General features: G+C 30.6%; 2 protein-coding genes across 2 annotated transcripts; both read left to right on the top strand.

The window, feature by feature from the left end:
- Positions 1–619: 619 nt before the first annotated feature.
- On the top strand, positions 620–16,463 carry LOC103833774 (transcription factor MYB15). Its single transcript, XM_009109840.3, has 3 exons — positions 620–9,465; positions 9,649–9,778; positions 9,968–16,463. The coding sequence occupies exons 1-3, from the start codon at positions 9,333–9,335 to the stop codon at positions 10,548–10,550; spliced, it is 846 nt and encodes a 281-aa protein (XP_009108088.1). The 5' UTR covers positions 620–9,332; the 3' UTR covers positions 10,551–16,463.
- Positions 16,464–16,908: 445 nt separating this feature from the next.
- LOC103833762 (pre-mRNA-splicing factor SLU7) lies at positions 16,909–20,194 on the top strand. The gene is made up of 10 exons (XM_009109834.3): positions 16,909–17,144; positions 17,380–17,543; positions 17,639–17,751; positions 17,827–18,243; positions 18,319–18,454; positions 18,798–19,103; positions 19,200–19,419; positions 19,507–19,610; positions 19,690–19,758; positions 19,867–20,194. The coding sequence occupies exons 1-10, from the start codon at positions 17,129–17,131 to the stop codon at positions 19,948–19,950; spliced, it is 1,629 nt and encodes a 542-aa protein (XP_009108082.1). The 5' UTR covers positions 16,909–17,128; the 3' UTR covers positions 19,951–20,194.
- The last annotated feature ends 1,594 nt before the right edge of the window (positions 20,195–21,788 follow it).

The following is a 21,788-nucleotide window of genomic DNA, read 5'->3' as shown; positions in this document are numbered from 1 at the left end:
AAGACTCATGACAACTATTTACATTTTAATGCTTACTAGCTTTAAGATCCACGCAATTGCACGGGATGAATTATATATATATATATATATTATCTATTATTATTTACTTATATTTATTTACGTATTATGTATATAATTAAATCAGAGTAAGCACATAAATCAAAATAATAAATCTTATTTATTTACGATATTTTTTGGTAAATAAATCAAAAAATCATTTTATTAATTTTATATGATATATAACTAAATTTCAATGACATTGACATAAATATATAGTATATTTTAATATAAATATTTATTATTGAGAATTCATACTCATATGATAAACACAAAAATTTTAATGTGCAATTTTTGAATGCAAATTTCAAAATTAAAATATTAAGGTTTCAATACTTTTTCTGTATAAATTTAGAAATTATCATATTTAAATATGTTTCTATGTTATATAGTTTAATTTTAAACTATATTAATATATAATATGAATGTCTAGTAAATGAGACTACGATATATGATCATTTGTATCTTGTTATTACCAAATAAATTAAACCATTGATTACAAAATTTTATCGTGAGACATTTAACGTTTTTAATAATTTATAGTCGTTTTAAAAATTTAAAATATAACATATAAGAAAAAAATTATTTTTTTATTATATAGTTAATGTGGTTGTTTAATATCTTTTAATAGTATAAAATTAAACAAAAAAAGCTATGATACAAAAATTATTATAAAATATTTATTATTCATAAACATTAATTGTCATATATATGTTAATCATATTAGACAATTTTGTAGCTTTTATTTAAGGAAAGTGCAAGATTATTCTTTTGTACGCTATTTATCAATTTAGTAGTTAGTTTAATAAAAAGTATAATATAAATTAAGATAGACCAACCAATTTTTCTAAGAGTTTTGAATTTCATTCTCATGGTGACACGTGGTTACAAAACAATGTTTTAATGTTTCTCAATTAATATATAAGGGATAAATTAGACAATGATATTACACATTAAAATTTACTCTCTCTATTTTGTAAAGAGTGTCACTTAGATCTTTTTCAAATATTAAAAATGATTGAAATTTATTTTATGGTTTCATTATTTAATTCTATTTGATCAATAGTATATGAAATAAATAAATTTATTTATTAGATTAATGCATTTTACATTTAATATTTAGTTAAAAATAAGTATAATTGTATTGAAATTCTAAAACGGTACTCTTTGTGTGAGAAAAAAATAAAGTGACACTCTTTAAGAAATATATAAAATGATATTTATCATTAAGAGAGATTTAATGCTCCATCGTTCCGAAAATATCTATGTTCAAAAACGATGGTTTTAGAAAAATAAAATTTTAACATTTTCAACTTATTATTTCATGGTAAATTATAAATTTCAGAAAACATAATTGTATTTATTAAAAAATTCTACTGGTTAAAAGTTATGGAGAATAGTAAGATACATTATTATTGTAAAACATATATTTTCTTAACAGAGGAAGTACTAATGAATACATTTTTACTTAAATTATTGAACGATATTTAAAACAAACAAAAACTGCTTTGTTTTAAGAGAAGAAAATTGTAATTATTTTTATGTTAGTTTACGAGTAATCTGTCACTAGAGTTGGGTTAGCCGCCACCGTACATGTTAACCATTTAGATAACATAAATCACGATGAAATGCTTATTATATTAGAAGGCTGTTATTCAAAGCCTAGTGGAAAATTCGTACCGAACTCTGAGAATCATTAGCTGTTTCAGCAAAAGGATTGGTTTGAAAAGTAAACCTCTTTGGGGGATACTACTAACTCAATCATCATGTCTATATCAAATATATATTTTTAAATTGTAAATGATAATTTAGTGGACTAATATTGTAAAACGCTTATCTAACCATGAAGTAAGTGTTGTTACCTTATCAACGTTTTTCTCAGATAAAGGATTCTAAATTGAAAACTTGAATGAGCCAGCCAATATTATCAATATTCATGTATATAAAAAAATTAGGATCAGAAGTCTAACAGCGATGGTCGAAGCTGTTCAGCATGTCGTTACGATTATCGCTCCTAAGAGTAAATGTAACATGTGCTACCATCTGGCACTCGTTCTGAATCTTCTGATTCATTGTGGAAATATTGGTCGTGTTAAACGATAATGAGCTAAATCACATAAACAGCAAAATATGCACTATCTCTATATAGGCAAATTCTACGATCTTGTGTTGCAAAAGCGACTGATTATAAATTGGTATATAATTAAAATGAGATATTTTATATGTAACCGAAAATATTAATTAAGATGCAGAGTCATACACATAGACATTATCAATTTGACATGACGATATTCACTGATGGATCAGATCAAATTAAATAGTATACGATAAATTAGATTTTGTCTGGAGGTAGTTTAAATAATTCCAACAGTCAAATGTTATTGTCAATTTTTGTGAGGACATGCGAGACTGCTAGAAGAAGTGTGTGCATCAGTGCATGTAGGTAGTATCTGTCAGCAAGTTCTCCATCAAGCCACCTCTTTGCCTGGCCAAGGCCCAAGCTAAGCCTCTTTAAGACAATACGACAGACGCGAAAGAAAATGCTCAATCAATATAAAGAATAAACATATTGAACTTTCATGTTTTGCCCGAAATCTTATATACTTAACACAATCTGACCATGAAATTATATATACTTGGTTGTATTTACTTCTTTGTAGTCACTGCCATTAACGGTTGCTAAGAGTCACCATTTGTATCTGATCAGTGTTACCAAAACGTATTTTAATGTTTCTGCAGCTGTTTTAGATAGTGTAGAAATGATATGAAACATATATTGGATTAGTTGAGAGAAACGGTCATCGTCTCTTAATTCTTTATAGATTAGAGTTCAGACTAATCATATTTAAAATGCAACGGCATACTCATCGCGTGTTAGTTTTTTAATCTCTTGAGTGGTAAACGAAATGAACATGGTTTCCGTACAGAAAAATATTGAAAAAAGCATTGGATAGCTTAAAGGGTATACCCGTTTTTTCTTTCTTAATATTATTTCAGTGATAAAGATTAAATTCAATAAGACCAATATGGTTGTTGTCGACAAGTGGTAAAAGCTTAGTACTTATATGTGGAAATAAAAGTTTGGATATCGAAAGTGTCACTATTTTTGTGAAGTTGGTTTTCACTGGGTCCTTGCAAAAATAAACAGCAGGTAGAAACTCTAAGACGAGTAATAACAAATTAATACCGGTTTAAGTGTGCAGTTAGACGTGAATCGTCATAAAACATGTAAAATTATCGTCTGTAGAATCGTCTGTATTGTAATATCCAACGTTAAACAAAACAAATTAATACATATATATGTGATTATGGATACGATTGTTTAAAAGAAAAGTAACTATGGATACGGATGTGTGAATATCCGTCCGTATATGAGTTTGTAGACGACTATTTGTTTTCATGTTCGAATGACAAATCATGCATAAAATAAAATTTAATACTATCTATTTATATTTTATAAAAATCGTATCACGACCTCAAATTTTCTGCTTATATATCAGAAATTAAATATTGATATGTAAAAAAAATTTTGCACCCTATACAAATAATAATATCTAATTACGCTTGAATACGTATCAAAAATAACTCAATTTCCTGGATACCTAATATGTATCCATAATCCATCTATACTATGAATACAGTCAAATTGTCATAAAATTTCTCCGCAGTTAAAACCCTGGCGGTGCACGTTGAAACTAAATATGGTCAATTCAATACCAAGAGCCTTATGTATGTATTGCAATGATACATAACGTGTGTGAAGTCAAAGTATTGACAAAACTTATGGTAAACAATAACGTGAAAATTTTAAAATCATAATTCATTGTGATTACGATGAAAAGAATCTTGGACATTTTGTACACACACATACGTTCAACGAGATATAATTTTAGTCTTTGTCTAGTCTCCCATGGGCGAGGTATTAATTGTCTAATTTTGGTAATGCAACGTCTTCAAAAATAGGGTCACATAGTTTGGAGATAAATTCTGAGAGCATATTATAAGTTGATCAATCGTCTGCTGATTACCAAACATTGGACGTCGATAGTATAATATAAATAGCAATACCACTAAGATTCAAATTCGTATAATTAAAAACAAAATCATTTAACAACCAACAAAAGAAAAACTCATTATGAGACTAAAAAGAATATCTTATCCTATCGAGTGTGAACACAAATAGTTAGTGTATATGCTAAACTTATTAACAAGTTTCTATATTACGCACTAAATCTATGATTGACCCGTGAGATAAAGAAGACCCGTAATCAAATATATTATTGAAAGAATTAGTATAAAATGATGGAACTTGTGGAATAATGGTCCTGTTCTATATAATATCCGTGACTATTTCGTGACAGGACAATATCACCAAACCCAATCTTGTTCTACGAATCAATGATCTATCACTCCCTACGTACTATTGCGACTTTAGTGTTCGATACGGTTATGTTCTACAACGCGTTATCGAACCCAAAAACATATTTATGTTGACATTTCATATAATTATTTGATCAAACACAAAATTCATACTCTACGCTCATATTATATCATTCTACTTCTTAGAATTTAGCACCAGGCAATAATGTTTCTTTCTGAAAATCTATGAAGTAGACTTCTTATCATTTTTCAAAGTCAGCTCTTACTTTTATAAAACAAATTCTAGGATTATATACTACTTTTACGTAAAAAAGGATACGATCTATTTATAAGTACATTTAACTAATTATGTGCATGGTTGGCACATGGAAAATTAAGGACATAACTTATTAGGTTCATCTCCTAAGGTGAACCTTTAAATTCATCTCCTCATTTATGACCAATCAAATTTCCACATAGATTATTAATTAAAAAATATTAAATTAAATAAAAAATAGCTACAAAAAATAAAAACTCTAATTTTAACGACGCTAATGCTTCCACCTAAACCCTAAATCTTAAATTCTAAACCCTATACCTAAATTCTAAACCCAAATCCAAACCCCTAAACCCAAACCCTATACCCTAAACCCTAATCATAGACCCTAAACCCAAATTATATACCCTAAACCCAAAAACTAGACTATAAAGCTAAACTCTATACCCTAAACCCAAGTCCCAGACCCTAAACCCAAACCGTAAACCTTAAACTTAAATTAGATACCCTAAACCCAAAACTTTAACCATAAGTCCAAACGGTAAGTCCTAAACCCAAACCGTAAATCCTAAACCCAAAATCTATACCCTAAACCCAAATCCTAGACCTAAAACCCAAACGGTAAACCCTATACCCAAACCCCAAACTTAGATGCTATAGGGTTTGGGTTAAGGTTTACGGTTTAGGTTTAGAGTCTAAGATTTGGGTTTAGGGTATAAGGTTTAGGTTTATAGTCTATGTTTTGGGTTTAAGGTATATAATTTGGGTTTAGGGTATAGGATTAGGGTTTAGCGTATAGGTTTGGATTTAGAGTCTAGGATTAGGGTTTAGGGTATAGGGTTTGGGTTTATGGGTTTGGATTTGGGTTTAGAATTTATGGTATAGGGTTTAGAATTTATATTATAGGGTTTAGGGTTGCGCTGGAAGCATTAGCGTCGCTAAAATTAGTATTTTTATTTTTGTACCTATTTTTTATTTAATTTAATATTTTTAGTTAATAAACTATGTGAAAATTTGATTGGTCGTAAAAGGTGAGGTGAATTTAAAAGTTCACCCCCTAGGATGAACCTAAGTTATGTCCGAAAATTAGTGTGTACTATATATACTCTTTTCGTTTAAATTAAATGTTGTTTAAGAAACTGTTTATGCTTAGTGTTTTTTTTTTATGATAAAGGGCTTTTATTTATGCTTAGTGTTTCTTTATAAATTTATATTTTTATCTTTAAGTAAAAAGTAAATAACGAAATAATTGCAAGTTTATTTATATTTATAATTTGTGTGAACATAATAAATAATATATAAACTGAAAAAATGAAAAACACCAACTTAAACGTGGATAATTTTTTCCAATTTTAAAATGAAAAGATAATCAGTGTTTTTAAATCCAAATTAGTCCAGGGATCAAATTTGGTTAAACTGTTAACGTAACTCAATTGAATAAATACAAAACGAGAAATAGTTTAGCGGATAAATTCTTTATAGAAACAATGACAAAAATCTGGAAACCAATAAACCGAAAAAAACCAAGATTTATTTATAATACACTGTTTTAAATTAATTTTGTTATTTATTGCTTTTGTTTGAAACTAATATAGTAAAGAACGCTGCTACAAATAAAACCTTAACATTTTTATTATATATTATTATACAATATTTACAATTTATGCTTGTAGATCTTTAAAGTCAATATATGAGCACTTATATTTGCTTCCATTGATTTATATTTAAATTTTATTTCATTATTGTGCATATTAAATTATAATAATTAAATTCAAATATATTCGTAAAATTTGAAAAAGATAAATAAGAAAACATACATTAAGATTTTTATTATGTTATTAAATTCAACTGAAGTACCGAACAAGACTAATTTTGATCAATACATTTGGATCCATGACTCGAAAATGTTTCTGTTCGGTTTTATGTCCGGTTTTAAAAATATTAAAGAGAATCTGTTCAAATGTTTAAAAGTATAAATCTTCAAAACTGCATTCAATGATCTTTACTTATGTGATTCATTCTTTTCCAGATTAAACAGTCAAGGATGACATGCTTTCACATTATCACTATTCCTCTATTTTGCATTAGTTTATATATTACACTATTAATTTATTGATTAGGCGAGAGCTTGGCAACCATTTTCTCTCTTCATCTCTCTGCTTGCTTTTAAATTACATAAATTTATACATACATATATATATATATATCCTATATACATAGATATATAGTAGTATTCATCAGGGGTGTCCAACAGGTCACGTGCCCTGACTAAGTTTTTTTTTCCAAGTAATCATCTTAAAATTAGCTCAAAATTTATGTAAAGGTGCTCTCGACTAATTCAATTTTATGTTAATGCCTTCAGCTAAAAGCTCTCTTTTTTTTTTTTGGTCAAAAGCTAAAAGCGCTCTTAGATCCGCCCTTGATATTTATTCCCTGAAGTGGATTTTTTTTTAATAGCTCTTCATGTTTTCGAGGGTGAACTCATAGTGGAGAGATTGGTGAATCTCGAACCCAGGACTTCACCCTTTAACAACACTCCTCCAGGATGAGTTCTCTCTAACAACCTAATTATGGAATTAGAGAGAACTCATAATGGAGGGGTTGGGGTCGGTGCGCTGCAGCACTGTGAGCCGGATTCCGAGTGAGCGGGATGGGTTGTCACAAAAAAAGTCAACTTTTTTTTTTGTGACAACCCGCCCCATGGGAACTACCCGTCCCGTGGGCCCCAGGCTCACAGCGCTGCAGCGCACCGACCCCAACTTCTCTATTATGAGTTCTCTCTAACTCCATAATTAGGTTGTTGGTGAGTCTCGAACCCATGACCTCACCCTTTAACAACACTCCTCCAAGATGAGTTGTCACCAATTGACCTGCAGATCAATTGGTGACAATTCATCATGGAGGAGTGTTGTTAAATGGTGAGGTTCTGGGTTCAAAACTCACCAACAATCTAATTATGGAGTTAGAGAAAACTCATAATGGAGGGGTTGTGGTCGGTGCGCTGCAGCGCTGTGAACCTGGGATCCACAGGACGGGTAGTTCCTTGGGACGGGTTATCACAGATTAATCCATCATAATTTCTCTAAACCTTATTTTGTTTGGCAACAAAAGAGAGTTTAATTCCTTAGTGTCAATTAATAGATATGCTGGGACCTGTCGTAGGCCTATTTCGTTGACCCATATGCTTTGAACAAAAACTTTCATTCAACTTAAGTGTGTGTGAACGCGTTAGCCAACTTGCATTACATGACCTATTTGGCCCGGTCAGATGTTATTATTATTTTGGTAGTTTTACATTCAAGGAGTTATTAACTGGAGAAAAACAAAACTTGCGCTTTTACAAGATGACTGTTTTACAACGCCCATCAGATATTAGTAAATTAGAAACTAGATTTGAAAATAAAAATTGTGCTAAGTGAAATTTAGAATATATAATATCATTAGCAGATCAATATACTAAATTATTTTAAACGAAACATATCAATGGTTTATAAATCATTCTAATATGACATTTTATAGAAAGTTTCAGTACACATTTATAACCAAATTACGAAAAGAAGCAAACGCGTACGACAAATTACTTTCTATTTTCAAAATTTGGATGTTATATATTTTTGTCAACATTTGGATGTTATATATGTGTATACATAATTACATATACATATATATATATACACTAATTGGAAAATTTTAGGCTCTATTTATATATTTTATTAAAAATGAATAACTAAACAAAATTGAAACCTCAAATCTTAACTAATTAAAACCAGTTTTCTATAACTTACGTCCGATTAACACATTTAGGTAGATGATGTATCATGGTAAAATATTGAAAAACATGCCTAGATGTTTCAGTTAATTAAAAGAATCGAGGAAAAAGTAAATGAAAGCATAGCATTATAATAAGGACATGGCATCATCATAATGTAATTACAAGAAATGAACGTCTTTTAGCCCTAAACAAGATTACTACTCAGATTAAGAAAGTTTAAGTTTAGTATAAGAGAAAAAAAATTACCAAAGAAAAAATAAGAAATTACGAAAGACTTTTTACGAGCAAATATAAATAAAACAGTGTTTCTGGGTCAACATATATTCCACCCAACGTTAATTTTTGTTTTGTCGCATATAACTCGTAAACGTTGATTTTCTATAAAAAAATGTACGTGTGGGCTTCACCATATCGCCACTTGTGCGTCTACCCGACGACTTTTTTTACTCGGAACTAACACTTACACACTATCTCGCCATCACAATTCTACACACATTTTTTATAACATGCCCATACATTTTAAATTTATTTTTGTAGTCTTTACAAAAACATACCATTCGTTCCCACATGCAATATAATATATGCATGTACAACATACTTTTTGACTACGGTGCCAATAACCAAAACACATCTCTCCCTCTTTCTCGCTCTCTCTCTCATCTCCTTCCTGGAAGCTGACGAAATGCTTTTGAATTCTCCCACATGCCTTTCAACAAATTCAGTATAAATACTCAAAACCAGCCAGTTCTTCTCATGCTCATCAACAACATTTGATCATATAGCTCATAAGCATTTGATCAGCACAATCTATCTCGATCGTACCACAATACAAATTTTTCATCAGTAATCAAAACATATCACAGAAAGATGGGAAGAGCTCCATGCTGCGAGAAGATGGGATTGAACAGAGGCCCATGGACGCCTGAAGAAGATCAAATTTTGGTCTCTTTTATCCACCAACATGGCCATAGTAACTGGCGAGCCCTCCCTAAGCAAGCTGGTATGAACATATATAAATTTACATGATACTTAAATCTTTACCAGCTTGATTTTGTTGCCCTGGCAACAAACATATATATATATATATATATATATATATAATATAGTCCAGTTTCGTAAGCAAGCTTATATGAACAAATTATAATTAAATTTTCTTAACAGTGATGGTGACTATTAATTGCAGGTCTTTTGAGATGTGGAAAAAGCTGTAGACTTAGGTGGATGAACTATTTAAAACCTGATATTAAAAGAGGCAATTTCACCCAAGCAGAGGAGGATGCTATCATTAGTTTGCACCAAATCCTTGGTAATAGGTATTACTCTACACTTCTCGACTTTTACATATATAAATTAATACACTTATGTATGTATATACATCATACGTCCATACAATAATCATCACAAGAAACATGTCTTGGTCCAGTATAACATAAAAGTTAAATATACAGTGATCGAGTCTTTGAAAATTTTATATTAACGTTTTCTTTTGGTATCGTCTCTAGATGGTCAGCAATCGCAGCAAAATTGCCTGGAAGAACGGATAATGAGATCAAGAACGTATGGCACACTCACTTGAAGAAAAGACTGGAAGATTATCAACCCGCTAAACCTAAGACCAGCAACAAGAAAAAGAGTACTAAACCCAAATCTCAGTCTGTACCAGCAAAATCAAAGAGTACTAAAACCGAATCGGAGCTCGCAAGCTCATCGAACCCTTCTTTTGAAAGTTTGTTCTCAGCATCACCTTCGGCGAGTGATGAAGTTTCTTCAGAGACACTCACGAGCCACGAAGGTCATAGCAAAGAGGCTCAGATGGATAATAAATTGAGAGAAATGATCACTACTACAGATCAAGATTCTTTCTCTTTCATAAACTTCGGAGAAGACATCGACCAGAGCTTCTGGAACGAGACGCTTTATAGCCAAGATGAAGAAAACCACACGTCGAATCTTGATGAGATGAAGCAAGAGTTTCAGCACTTAGGCTCCGTCGGTAATGAGATGATTTTCGATAGTGAGATGGACTTTTGGTTCGATGTATTGCCCAGAAGTGGAGGGGAACAAGATATACTAGCTGGGCTCTAGTGGTGCAAATTTTGTCTAGTTAGTTTAATAATTAGCGGTTGCTTGTTTGAAAATATGTTATTCATTTGTTTCTCCAAGAACGAGTAGTTAGTTAGTTCAGTAATAAACTAATAATCTAAGACGAGTTATCAACAACAACGTATATTGTCATGTTAATGAAATAATTAACCGAAACACTGGATAACATGCCTCAGTCAAAAAAAAAAAAACATTGGATGACATGCCAACAACAACGATTAATGTGTATCATTAATATAGTAAAATAATACTCGGCTTTCTAATTTGGTTTTCAAGTTCAACTATGGCGGAAAAGGAAAAGTTGATAACTAGTAATTAAATTGCTAGAGAAAAGTAGCTTGATAAACGTTAGCATCAAACTCTAATAATTAAATTACTAGAGAAAAGTAACTTGATAAACGTTAGCATCAAACTCTAAGAGCATTTCCAACCCTACTCTATTTTTGACTCACAAACTCAATTTTAGAGTAAAATCTTCTCTAACTACATTCTATATTCAACTTCAAAATAGAGTAATGACTAGGTTTATCCATTTATGGAGTAATCTTACCCATTACTCCATTTTAGAATTGAACTCTATTTATGAAATTGTCTTTTTAATCATAAATGTTTTTATTTCATACTTAAAATAATATAATAACATGAAAAGATATAATACTCCGCAAAAGATTATTTAATAGTTTACATAAAATATTATAAACTCATAGAAGTCAAAACTAAGAATAAATAATATAGAATAAATATAATATAAATAAGCAATTTAATAATTTGGTAAATTGTTTTCGAAACTACCAAAATCAGTGAAGTATTATTCAAACAAAATAGATGAGTTTTTTAATCTTATGGGTCAAAATATTGATTTATAACATTTGTACTTGTTGAACTTGATATACGCACAAACAATGGAACCCAATACATAATTCAAATTACAAAATAAAACTTTGTCTTTTCTTTATGTTCTTTTAATGCATATAAATATTTATAAATTAGAAAAATTGCATATGATAAAAACTGCACGAATTGAAATTGGAAGATAATCTCTAGTTGTATTTTTGACGATAAATATTTAATTTATATAAAATATATTATTATGGAAATTTTGTAAATATAAAATAGTTGGGTTAATTGTTATATTTTTATAAGTTGAAAGTACTACTAACAATTATTAACTAAATAAAAAAGGAATATTATTTTTGAGTAAAACCCAATTCTATTTTGAAGTTACACCATTTTGGATTAAAATTTGGAGTAATACATTGGAGATGCTCTAATGAAAACATAAAGAACTGATGAATTACTTTTAGATACATTTATGTTTCTTAATACCAGTATATATATAGGATATATATAAAATTTAGAATTGTATAATTTAATAATATTTGTAGGTTTCAGATGGTTACTCTTTACATAACAGATAACACATATTAAAATGGTGGTACAATAAGACATTTTTTTATACATTCTGTCTAATACTCTCTCTGTTTCAATATAGATGATGTTTTAGAAAAATAATTTTGTTTCAATTTACATGAAATAAGGTTAATTTTAACTTTATTGAAATCTGTTCAACCAATTAGATTTTACTGTTTTTTTTATAATTGGTTAACTGATTTTAAAATTATATTTTTAAAATACCTTTTTAGAGAAATGTAATTTCTCAATTTTTATGCAATACTACAAAATATCTAGTATTATGAAACGGAGAGAGTATCTTTTTTGGTCTGCCCAACGGCATCTCCAACCCCATTTCATTTTTCAACTTAAAATAGAGTTTAGAGTAAAAATGTTCCAATGGTACTCTATTTTTTTTTTACTCTATAATAGAGTAAAAAATAGGTTTACTCCAAATATAATATAGAGTAACTTATTTTCCAAATATAGAGTAACTTATTTTTTTCTTTTGTTCATCACTCTATTTTCTACTCTGAAATAGAGTACCATTGGAGCAAATTCAAACTCTATTATAGAGTTACTGTATTTAGAGTAAAAAATAGAATAAACTATTGGAGATGATCTAATATTGTTAATATCCGGGTTACATTTGAAGTTTCTATAAAAGTTTTCTCTCCAGATTCGATTATGAAGAAGCAAGTATTTGGCTCTCCCTCAATGGAGTGGTGGTGACGCAACACCTGAGTATCCCAGACAGACCCCCAGGTCGGGAGGAATGGCGGAACCCTCCATCAAACTTCCTGAAGTGTAACATTGATACCTCTTGGATTAACGAAAGTCAAAACTCTGGTGTGTCTTGGATTCTACGTAATCGTCAAGGCCTCTGTCTGGCTTACAGCAGACGATCGTATTCGGCAGTATTTTCTTCACTGGAGAATGAATTATTGGGTCTCTGGTGGGCTATTGACTCGATTGTTCGTATGAAGTATGATGCTGTCATCTTTGAATCATCTTCGATGGAAGTAAGAGAAGCCTTTGTACATCCGGGGAGGTTTCCCGAGTTTCAATCGCTGGTGCAAACGATTTTGCAAAGACTAGCTTCCTTCAGTCTATGGAGTTTAGACTATACTTCCCCTGCACGTAACCTACCAGCTACTCATATTGCAAGAAGTGTTACGGAAGGTAACCGGTATCAGTCCTACACAGCCAGGAATGGGCCTCTTTGGCTTCAGCCGGTGCTTGATCATGATGCTGGATTACCCTAGCAATCTCTCCTGGTGCTTATCGGGTACGTCTTGAGTCCAGGTGCCTTCATATTGAAGGTTTCCTCGATGTTTGGTGACTGTGTTGCCTACTTTTTAATTTATGGTACCTACTGGTATCTTTGCTTTTATCTCTACTTTGTCCTTTTGTTGATGTATTGGGTTTTGCCTTCAACTGGTTTCTCTTTTGGAACTTATCAATGAAGTATTCAGTGTTTAAAAAAAAAGAAGATTCGATTATAGTTGATATTAAAAAGAAAAAGCAGAGGATACAGGGAACCAAGCTCATGTAACATTGTTAGAGTGATTTTTGAAAAGGCGAAAATAAATTTTTTTTTTTTGGTTTTGAAAAGAGCCTTCTAGCGAAAAAGGATTTCCTTCCCAAAATCTCTTCCACATCCATGTAGACAACAACCAAAAACATATTAAAAAATGTGATAGTTGATGTAAATCCTTGTCTAATGATAAACGTCTGAATCTATTATTCGAGTAGTGTTAGAATAGAAGAAAAAAACTTCTTTAGGACAAATGGGACTAGAGTTCTCTTCTTTTAAATTGGATCATAAATATTTTTAGTGAGATCCCTTATTTGGATTTTATTAGTTGGTTAGAAGAAGTATTTGTAGCATTCTATGTTAGAGTATACTAGGTTAAGATTTGTGCCTTGCACATAATGAATATTATGTATACAAATAATTTTTACTTATTATTATTTATTTTGTATTCATTTACGTATCATGTATATAATTAAATTAGAGTAATCACATTAATCAAAACAATACCTCTTGTTTATCTATAATAATTTCTATGGTAAATAAATCAAAACAATCATTTTATTTATTTTATATGGCATATAATTAGATTTTAATGATATTGACACATATATAGTATATTTTGATAAAAATATTTATTATTTAAACTTCGTACTCATATGATTTTATTAACATTTGTATATTTTCTCTAACAAAAAATTTAAACCATTAATCTTAAAATTTTCAATGTGAGATTTCTTCAATGAAAATTTAAAAATTCAAATATTAAAGTCTCAATACCTTTTCAATGAAAATTTCAAAATTAACATATTTATGTATTTTTATATGGTATATAGTTTAATTTAAGCGATATATATATATAATATATGAATATCTATTAAATCTGACTTCATATTCATATGATTTTATGATCATTTGTATCTTGTTATAACAAAATAAATAAATCATTGATCATGAAAATTTCAAAGTGGAACTTTTAACATTTTTAATAATCTAGTCATTTTCAAAAATTAAAATATAACATATAATAAAAATGTAAATTTTTATTATATGGTTAATGTGGTTATATAATTTCTTTTAACATTATAAAATTAAACAATAAAGAGAGATGATACAAAAATTGTTATCAAATATTTATTATTCATAATCAGTAATTGTCATATATATGTTAATTATATCAGGTAATTCTATATCTTTTATTTAAGAAAATAATGTTGAATATTCTTTTGTACACTCTTCTAAGGATCCTAAGAATCATTCTAGTATTGACACGTGGCTACCAAAAAATGTTGTAATGATTCTTAATTAATATATAAGAGATTGAAAGTTTAAAAAATTGAGTTAGTTAGTTGTGTCATTAGAGTGCATTTATCTCTTCTGTCTTCTGTCACACATCTAAAAAAATAAAGGTAATTGTGGTTGAACTAGAGTACTGGAAAGATAAATGACCAATCAAAAAGTAATTTACGATATTATGTAAATGAGTCCAAAACATAAAAAAAAATATGTAGTGATTACATGATCAATAAACAAGACTTTTGAACATCTGAAAAACTAATGCCCGCCTATTACACGGAATAGGCTCACGGACCGAATGAGATATCGCATATGAAGCCCATTATAACCATTGGGTTATTATTTAGTTCTACATACAAAATAGTTTTTGGAACCCAAAACTAAAAGTTTCTAAATTAACAGGATTAACTGGTTTAAATTGGGTTATAATTTAGTTCTTTAATTGTGTAAGGGATTTTACTTGAGAACTGAAAAAGTGTTATTCAAAAGGAAAAATAAAGAAGAGAAAAGATAAAACAGAAATAGGCCTGGCAAAAGAAAAACCGGAACTGAAGAACGAACCGGAACTGAAATACCCGAAACTGAAACCAGACCAAGACCTTCAAATATCCGAACGGTTCATATATTTCTATATCCGAAATAACCGAACCGAACCGAGAACCGAACTGGTATCCGAATATATAAGAATATTAATTATATATACATATAACATAGCTAGATATATATTTATAATTTAAAAATCTATTAATAGTACCAAAAATATTTTAAAATAACTAAATTATTATAAAGTATTCGAACTACCCAAAAATATCCAAAACTATCCGGATAGTATTATCAGAAATATACAAAGTAATCTGAAATATCCAAATTTTCTATCAAAATCATCCTAATTATTTTAATATTTTACTTTAAATAACCAATATTTTACCCGAACTATCCAAACTATCCGAACTACCCGAACCTGAACCAAATGATAACCGAATTTTTTCAGGTATTTTCTGGTTCCTAGTTTTACTATCCTAACCGAACCAAACACGAAACTATGTGAACCGAACCAAACCGAAAATATGTCAAGTAGTAAATGGATCATATAACCCCCTATCTGACCTATCCAATACGCGAAATACCCAAATCGAACTGAACCGAAATCCGAAATGCTTAGGCTTAAACAGAAGTAACATATTTTTATCGAAACTATCAAATCTTAAATTATAAGTTTAATCAAATTAGTGACTGTTGGAGTGGACTAGGCATGGGCGTTCGGAACGGGTATTTCGGATTTTTGGGTTTTCGGATAGAGAGGTACATAACCCGTTCGGGTTATTTTATACTTTGGATCGAGTTCGGATTTTTAAGGTTCGGGTTCGGATTCTTAAGGTTCGGGTTATTTCGGGTATAACCGAACTGTGTAACAAATAAACAAAAAAAAAAATCTATGTATCCTTGATTTGACCCCTGTGAGACCAGAAACAATATTGTTGAAGTTAAAAGATTGAACAACTTAATATAAGATTTATGATCTTTCTGATTTATTATTACGTTGAGGAACATGAGCATGTATTCTTTTCCTTCGTGTAATTTTTATTTGTATTATTTTGAATAGAAAATGGTAAAGAATCCATCTATTCATAAATCAAAATTAAAGAAACATCAAAATCAAACAGAAATCAAACCGGGATAATCATAAATGTTTGAGCTCATGCCTGTAAAAAGCAAAGAGAAAACAAATCGCAAATCCTACTTGTAATCAAACATAAATCAAGATCACAAGGTATAGTGATTCATACATGTAATCGGATACTTCGGGTAATTACCCTGAAAGAGAAGACAGAAAGATGAATGAAAATAAAAGATATATATTATTCGGATACTTTGAATAATTGATTTGGGTATCAGATATAACCAATCGGGTACGGATATCCGAACTGGTTGAATCTTAAACCCGTTCGAGTTCTTTTTAACGGTTAATATGCCCACACCTAGAGTGGAGTATCCAATTCAACGGGATGTTTGGTACGAATTAACGGAATTGTTAACGCCGTCTGTATTTCATTACATTCCACGCGTCTCCAGAATCGTCCATGCTGCTTTAAGCATTTAAGTAAACCGAACAAACGGAACTGTTAACGTGTCTGTATTCACCGTTACTTTTTTTCTCCTTTCCGAAACTACAAGAAGTATCTAGAAACATGTACTTCGCTGACAAATAAAAACCAAACAAAAACATTCCGCTTCATCATCATCCACCATTTCGAAGTTCGAGCAATTAAGCAGTCTCTTGATCAGTTTCGTGTGTTTTCTTGGGAACTAGTAAACTCATACTATTAGACACCTCAACATGGCTACTGCATCAGGTTAGTATCAACATGGATACTAACTTTCACTTTCGTAGTTTCGTGTTAAGGTTTCATAGCTTCCATCAGTTTCGGTTCTTGCCATGATGTGAATATGTGATGTCTCTTCTTGGTTTTGTTTCGAAGCATTTGAGACTGTCTTGTATATAGATTGAAATGCTTTTTGGTACATTTGTGAAGCAGTAGATATTTGAGTAAAAGAAATGGATGTTTGTTGGAATGTATGTGATTGCAGTTGGGTTTAAGTCTAGAGAAGAGCACCGTAAGCAGCAGGAATTGGAAGAAGCGCGTAAAGCAGGGCTAGCTCCAGCAGAGATGGATGAGGAAGGAAAAGAGATTAACCCTCACATTCCTCAATACATGTCTTCTGCTCCTTGGTACCTCAATGCAGACAAGCCTGTAAAGTCTTATGTTCCTAATAACTGTCTTCTTACACCATTTCTTGAATTGGCTGTTGGCTTGAATGCTAACATTACATTTTTTGGTTCCCTCAGAGCTTGAAACATCAAAGAAAATGGAAAGTTGATCCAAACTATACAAAGTCGTGGTACGATAGAGGAGCCAAAACATTCCAGGCAGATAAGTATAGGAAAGGAGCTTGTGAGAAGTAAGTAAGCCTTTAAGAAAACTCTTTCTTTTGCCTCAGGTTTTGAGTTCTGTCACTGATCGGTTTGTGTTACAGCTGTGGGGCTATGACGCATAAGACAAAGTTGTGCACAGAGAGGCCAAGAAAGATAGGAGCAAAGTGGACAAATAAGAACATAGCTCCTGATGAAAAGATTGAGACATTCGACCTTGATTACGACGGGAAAAGGGATAGATGGAACGGTTACGATACAGCTAAATATGCGGAGGTGATCAAGAGGTATGAGGCTAGAGACGAAGCAAGAAGAAACTTCTTAAAAGAGCAGCAGTTGAAGAAGCTGGAAAAGAAACGTAACAAGAAGATTGATGAAGAAGAGTCTAGTGACGCTGATGAAGAAGAAGAAGATGCTCTGAAACATGATGAAGCCAAAGCTGATGAGAGCAAGCAAATGGATTTTTCTAAGGTGGAGAAACGTGTTCGTACTACTGGTGGCGGCAGCACAGGAACCGTTAGGTTGGTTAATATGTTCAATGTATTGATTCTTGGTTGTGATCTTGGCAATGTTTGATTGATATGTTCTTTCCTCAGGAACTTGCGTATACGTGAAGACACTGCAAAATATCTTTTGAATCTTGATGTCAACTCTGCTTATTATGATCCCAAGACACGGTCTATGCGTGAAGATCCCCTTCCAAACGCTGATCCAAACGAGAAGTTCTATGCGGTAAGTACGTTTGTAGAGTACTCCCTCCCTCTGTTTCTTAAAGATCCATTTTTTAGAAGAAAAAAAATTGTTTCAAAAATATACATTTTTTACATTTTCAATACTTTAATTAATAAAATATTGTACTTTTCAAAAAATACAATTGTGCTTAATAAAATCTCATTGGTTAAAAGCTATTGAGAATAGTTAATTAGGAAAAACAATGTACTGAAAAATACAATTTTAAATGTTCTTTTAATAAGTGTGAAAAACCTATAACATGAATCTTTTAGAAACAGAGGGAGTATTAACTTTGAAGTTACTTACATTGATGATCCTTATTAATGGATCTTAAAATGTTCAGGGAGACAATCAATACAGAATGAGTGGAGAAGCTCTAGAATTCAAGAAGCTTAATATTCACGCGTTGCAATTATCTGAGAAAGGCCAGGAAGAGGTCATCATGCAAGCTGCTCCTTCTCAAGCCGAGCTGCTTTTCAAGAAATACAAAGAAGCGAAAGAGAAACTAAAGAAACAGATACAAGAAACAATCATGGAGAAGTATGGAAATGCTGCTGCATCTGTGGAAGAGATCCCTAAGGAGCTTTTATTTGGACAAAGCGAGAGAGAAGTTGAATATGACCGATGTGGAAGAGTTATTAAAGGAATGGTAATATTATGAACCAAGATTTTTGATCTTTACTTTTTGTTTATATATGTTTCTGTTTAATGCACCTTTTTTTGTTTTTGATTGTCTGTGTTACAGGAATTGTCGGTACCCAAGAGCAAATATGAAGAAGATGTTTACATAAACAACCACACAAGTGTGTGGGGGTCGTGGTGGAAGGATCAACAGTGGGGTTACAAATGTTGTCAGCAAACAATCAAAAACAGCTATTGCACTGGTGTTGCGGGGATAGAGGCGGCTGAGGAAGCTGCAGATCTAATTAGAACCAATGTCGAAAGACATGCTGCAGCTTCTAATGGTTTAGAACAGCATCTTCTATTATTACTTTCTAAAGTTTTTTTTTTCCTATGTATATATATATCTTATTTATGATTGCGACTTGCAGATAGGTCAGGTCCAGTAGAGGAGAAAAGATTTGTGACTTGGGGAAGTGATACACCAGAAGATCTTGTCCTTGACCGTGAAAAACTTGCGGAAGCTTTAAAGAAGGTATAAAAACTTGGTCCGTTCTAAGTCTAGCTAGGAATATTCTGTCATTCATGTTGCTAATGTCATTGGTTTTGCACAGGAGGATGAGAGGAAGAAAGAGGAGAAAGATGAAAGGAAACGTAAATACAATGTCCAATGGAACGATCAGGTACGCGCATATGTAGCAGTATAGATGATTATAGTTTATAGAGATAGACTATATATATCTTTTGATCGAGTTCTTTTGTTTAATGAAACGCGTGTTTATAAATTTCAGGTTACACCTGAGCAGATGGAAGCTTACCGAATGAAGAGAATACACGAGGATGATCCCATGAAGAATCTTCAGGCACTAGAGTAGTGGCTTTGTTAACAGAACTTTGTTTCATATTTGTGTTTGCAATATTAATTAGATACTGTTTCACATTGTGGGAGAAAATAAACACATACAACATGTTGTTCATCATGGTGCAGTTTCAACAACCGGATTTCACCCACTTCTTCTGAACTATTTTCCAAGTTTGGCTCAAATCCAACAATGAACTCTATTTTGGTTGTTCTTTTTATGAACTTTTGTATCAGATTTAAGATTTTCTATTTGTAAATCTTTCATTTTCAACTTTGGTCTCATGTATGGTATTTCCAAAGACCAAATTACAATGGTTATGAATTATTTTCACAAATATATTAAAATTCAATAGAACGTAATTGTTTTCGTACATACCACTTATTATTTAAAATCTTGATTATATTCTATAAGGGTCAATTGTTCATGTTGAAATAGGTTAATACTTTTAGCTATTTTTAGATAGCAATTATTAAAATATTTGACTGATGATTTAAGGGCAAATTCCGTAGATAGCACAAAAATATAATAACAAAATAATACACTAGTCCAAAACCTCGTGGTCGAATGGTAAGAGGACATGTATGGGACGTCAATATGTTTTAGGTTTGGTACATCTGATACGCGAAATTAGATCATACTACTTATGTGATTCTCTCATACTCATGTATGGATATAAATATTTATAATTAAAAATATCATAATAACTAATTAATAGTTTAATTTCAGTTTTAAATCCTTTTATGATTTATATGCATAATTTCTATTAATAATATTATGTTATTTTAATTAGATTGTAAGATGCATCATATAGTCAGTTTGGGTATCATTTTGGTATATTAGATTGTATTAATTTATCCAAATAAACTACAATATTTTTTTTCCTAAATAAATTAAAATTTTGATTAATCTTGTGATTTGCATTTAGATTGGTTGTTCTCTCAGATATGTAAATATATTTTTGTAATATAATGTACTAGGTGTAGGCTCGCACCTTGTGTGAGCTAATATATATATATATATATATATATATATACTTAATATTTTTTTCTAAAATTAATTTTACTATTTATGCTAATATATTTAATTAGATATAAATATCATTTTTTTGTACTTTCGGTCTTTTTACCAAATCTCAGTTATTTATTGTGTAGAAATCTTTTTCTTCTTGTTTAGACATGATTCTACTATCTAAAAATTGAATCCCAATTTTAGAGAATTTCTTTTTGATAGTAAAGATCTAATTTTAACATTTTTGTCTCGAGTGTAGCAGTTTTAGAGTTTTTTTGTTTATATAGTGTTTTGAATAAGAGGTAAATGCTAGATTTTTTTCAAAAAATCCAGGATTTATTTCCAGTGGTTCAAGTGCAAGCATACTCATCTCTCGATGTAAATAATAAGAAGGAAAAGTCTTTAATTTAGTGGTACATGTTATTGGCCACGTAGAAATATTAGAGAACTTTGATAAAATTCAAAAATACATATCACCAGTAGGACCAATTTAAATAAATCTGATACTTTCTTTGCATACACTGACCTAGTGTGCATGCTGAATGTATCATTAAACATTAAAAACAAATTAGCGTCATGTCAAAAAAATAAAATAATATTATGTTAAATAGACGTTGAATAAAATTTACATTGTGTCAAGAATAACTAATTCTAATTTAGTTGATAATCTTCCTTTTGCAATGATATTTTTTAAAGGTTCAACATTCACAATTTCACCAGAATATTTAAAGCACAAAACATTAGAATGAACTGGTGAATCAATAGATCATAAATATGACAAATCAATAAAAACACAAAATGATACAGAAAATTCACCCACTAAAACTCCCTTTTCATATTGA

This window comes from Brassica rapa, chromosome A01 (assembly GCF_000309985.2).
Source record: "Brassica rapa cultivar Chiifu-401-42 chromosome A01, CAAS_Brap_v3.01, whole genome shotgun sequence".
In the NCBI taxonomy this organism is placed as follows: Eukaryota; Viridiplantae; Streptophyta; class Magnoliopsida; order Brassicales; family Brassicaceae; genus Brassica; species Brassica rapa.
Note: the sequence above shows the minus strand (reverse complement) of the source record. Positions and strands in the feature narration are given on the sequence as shown.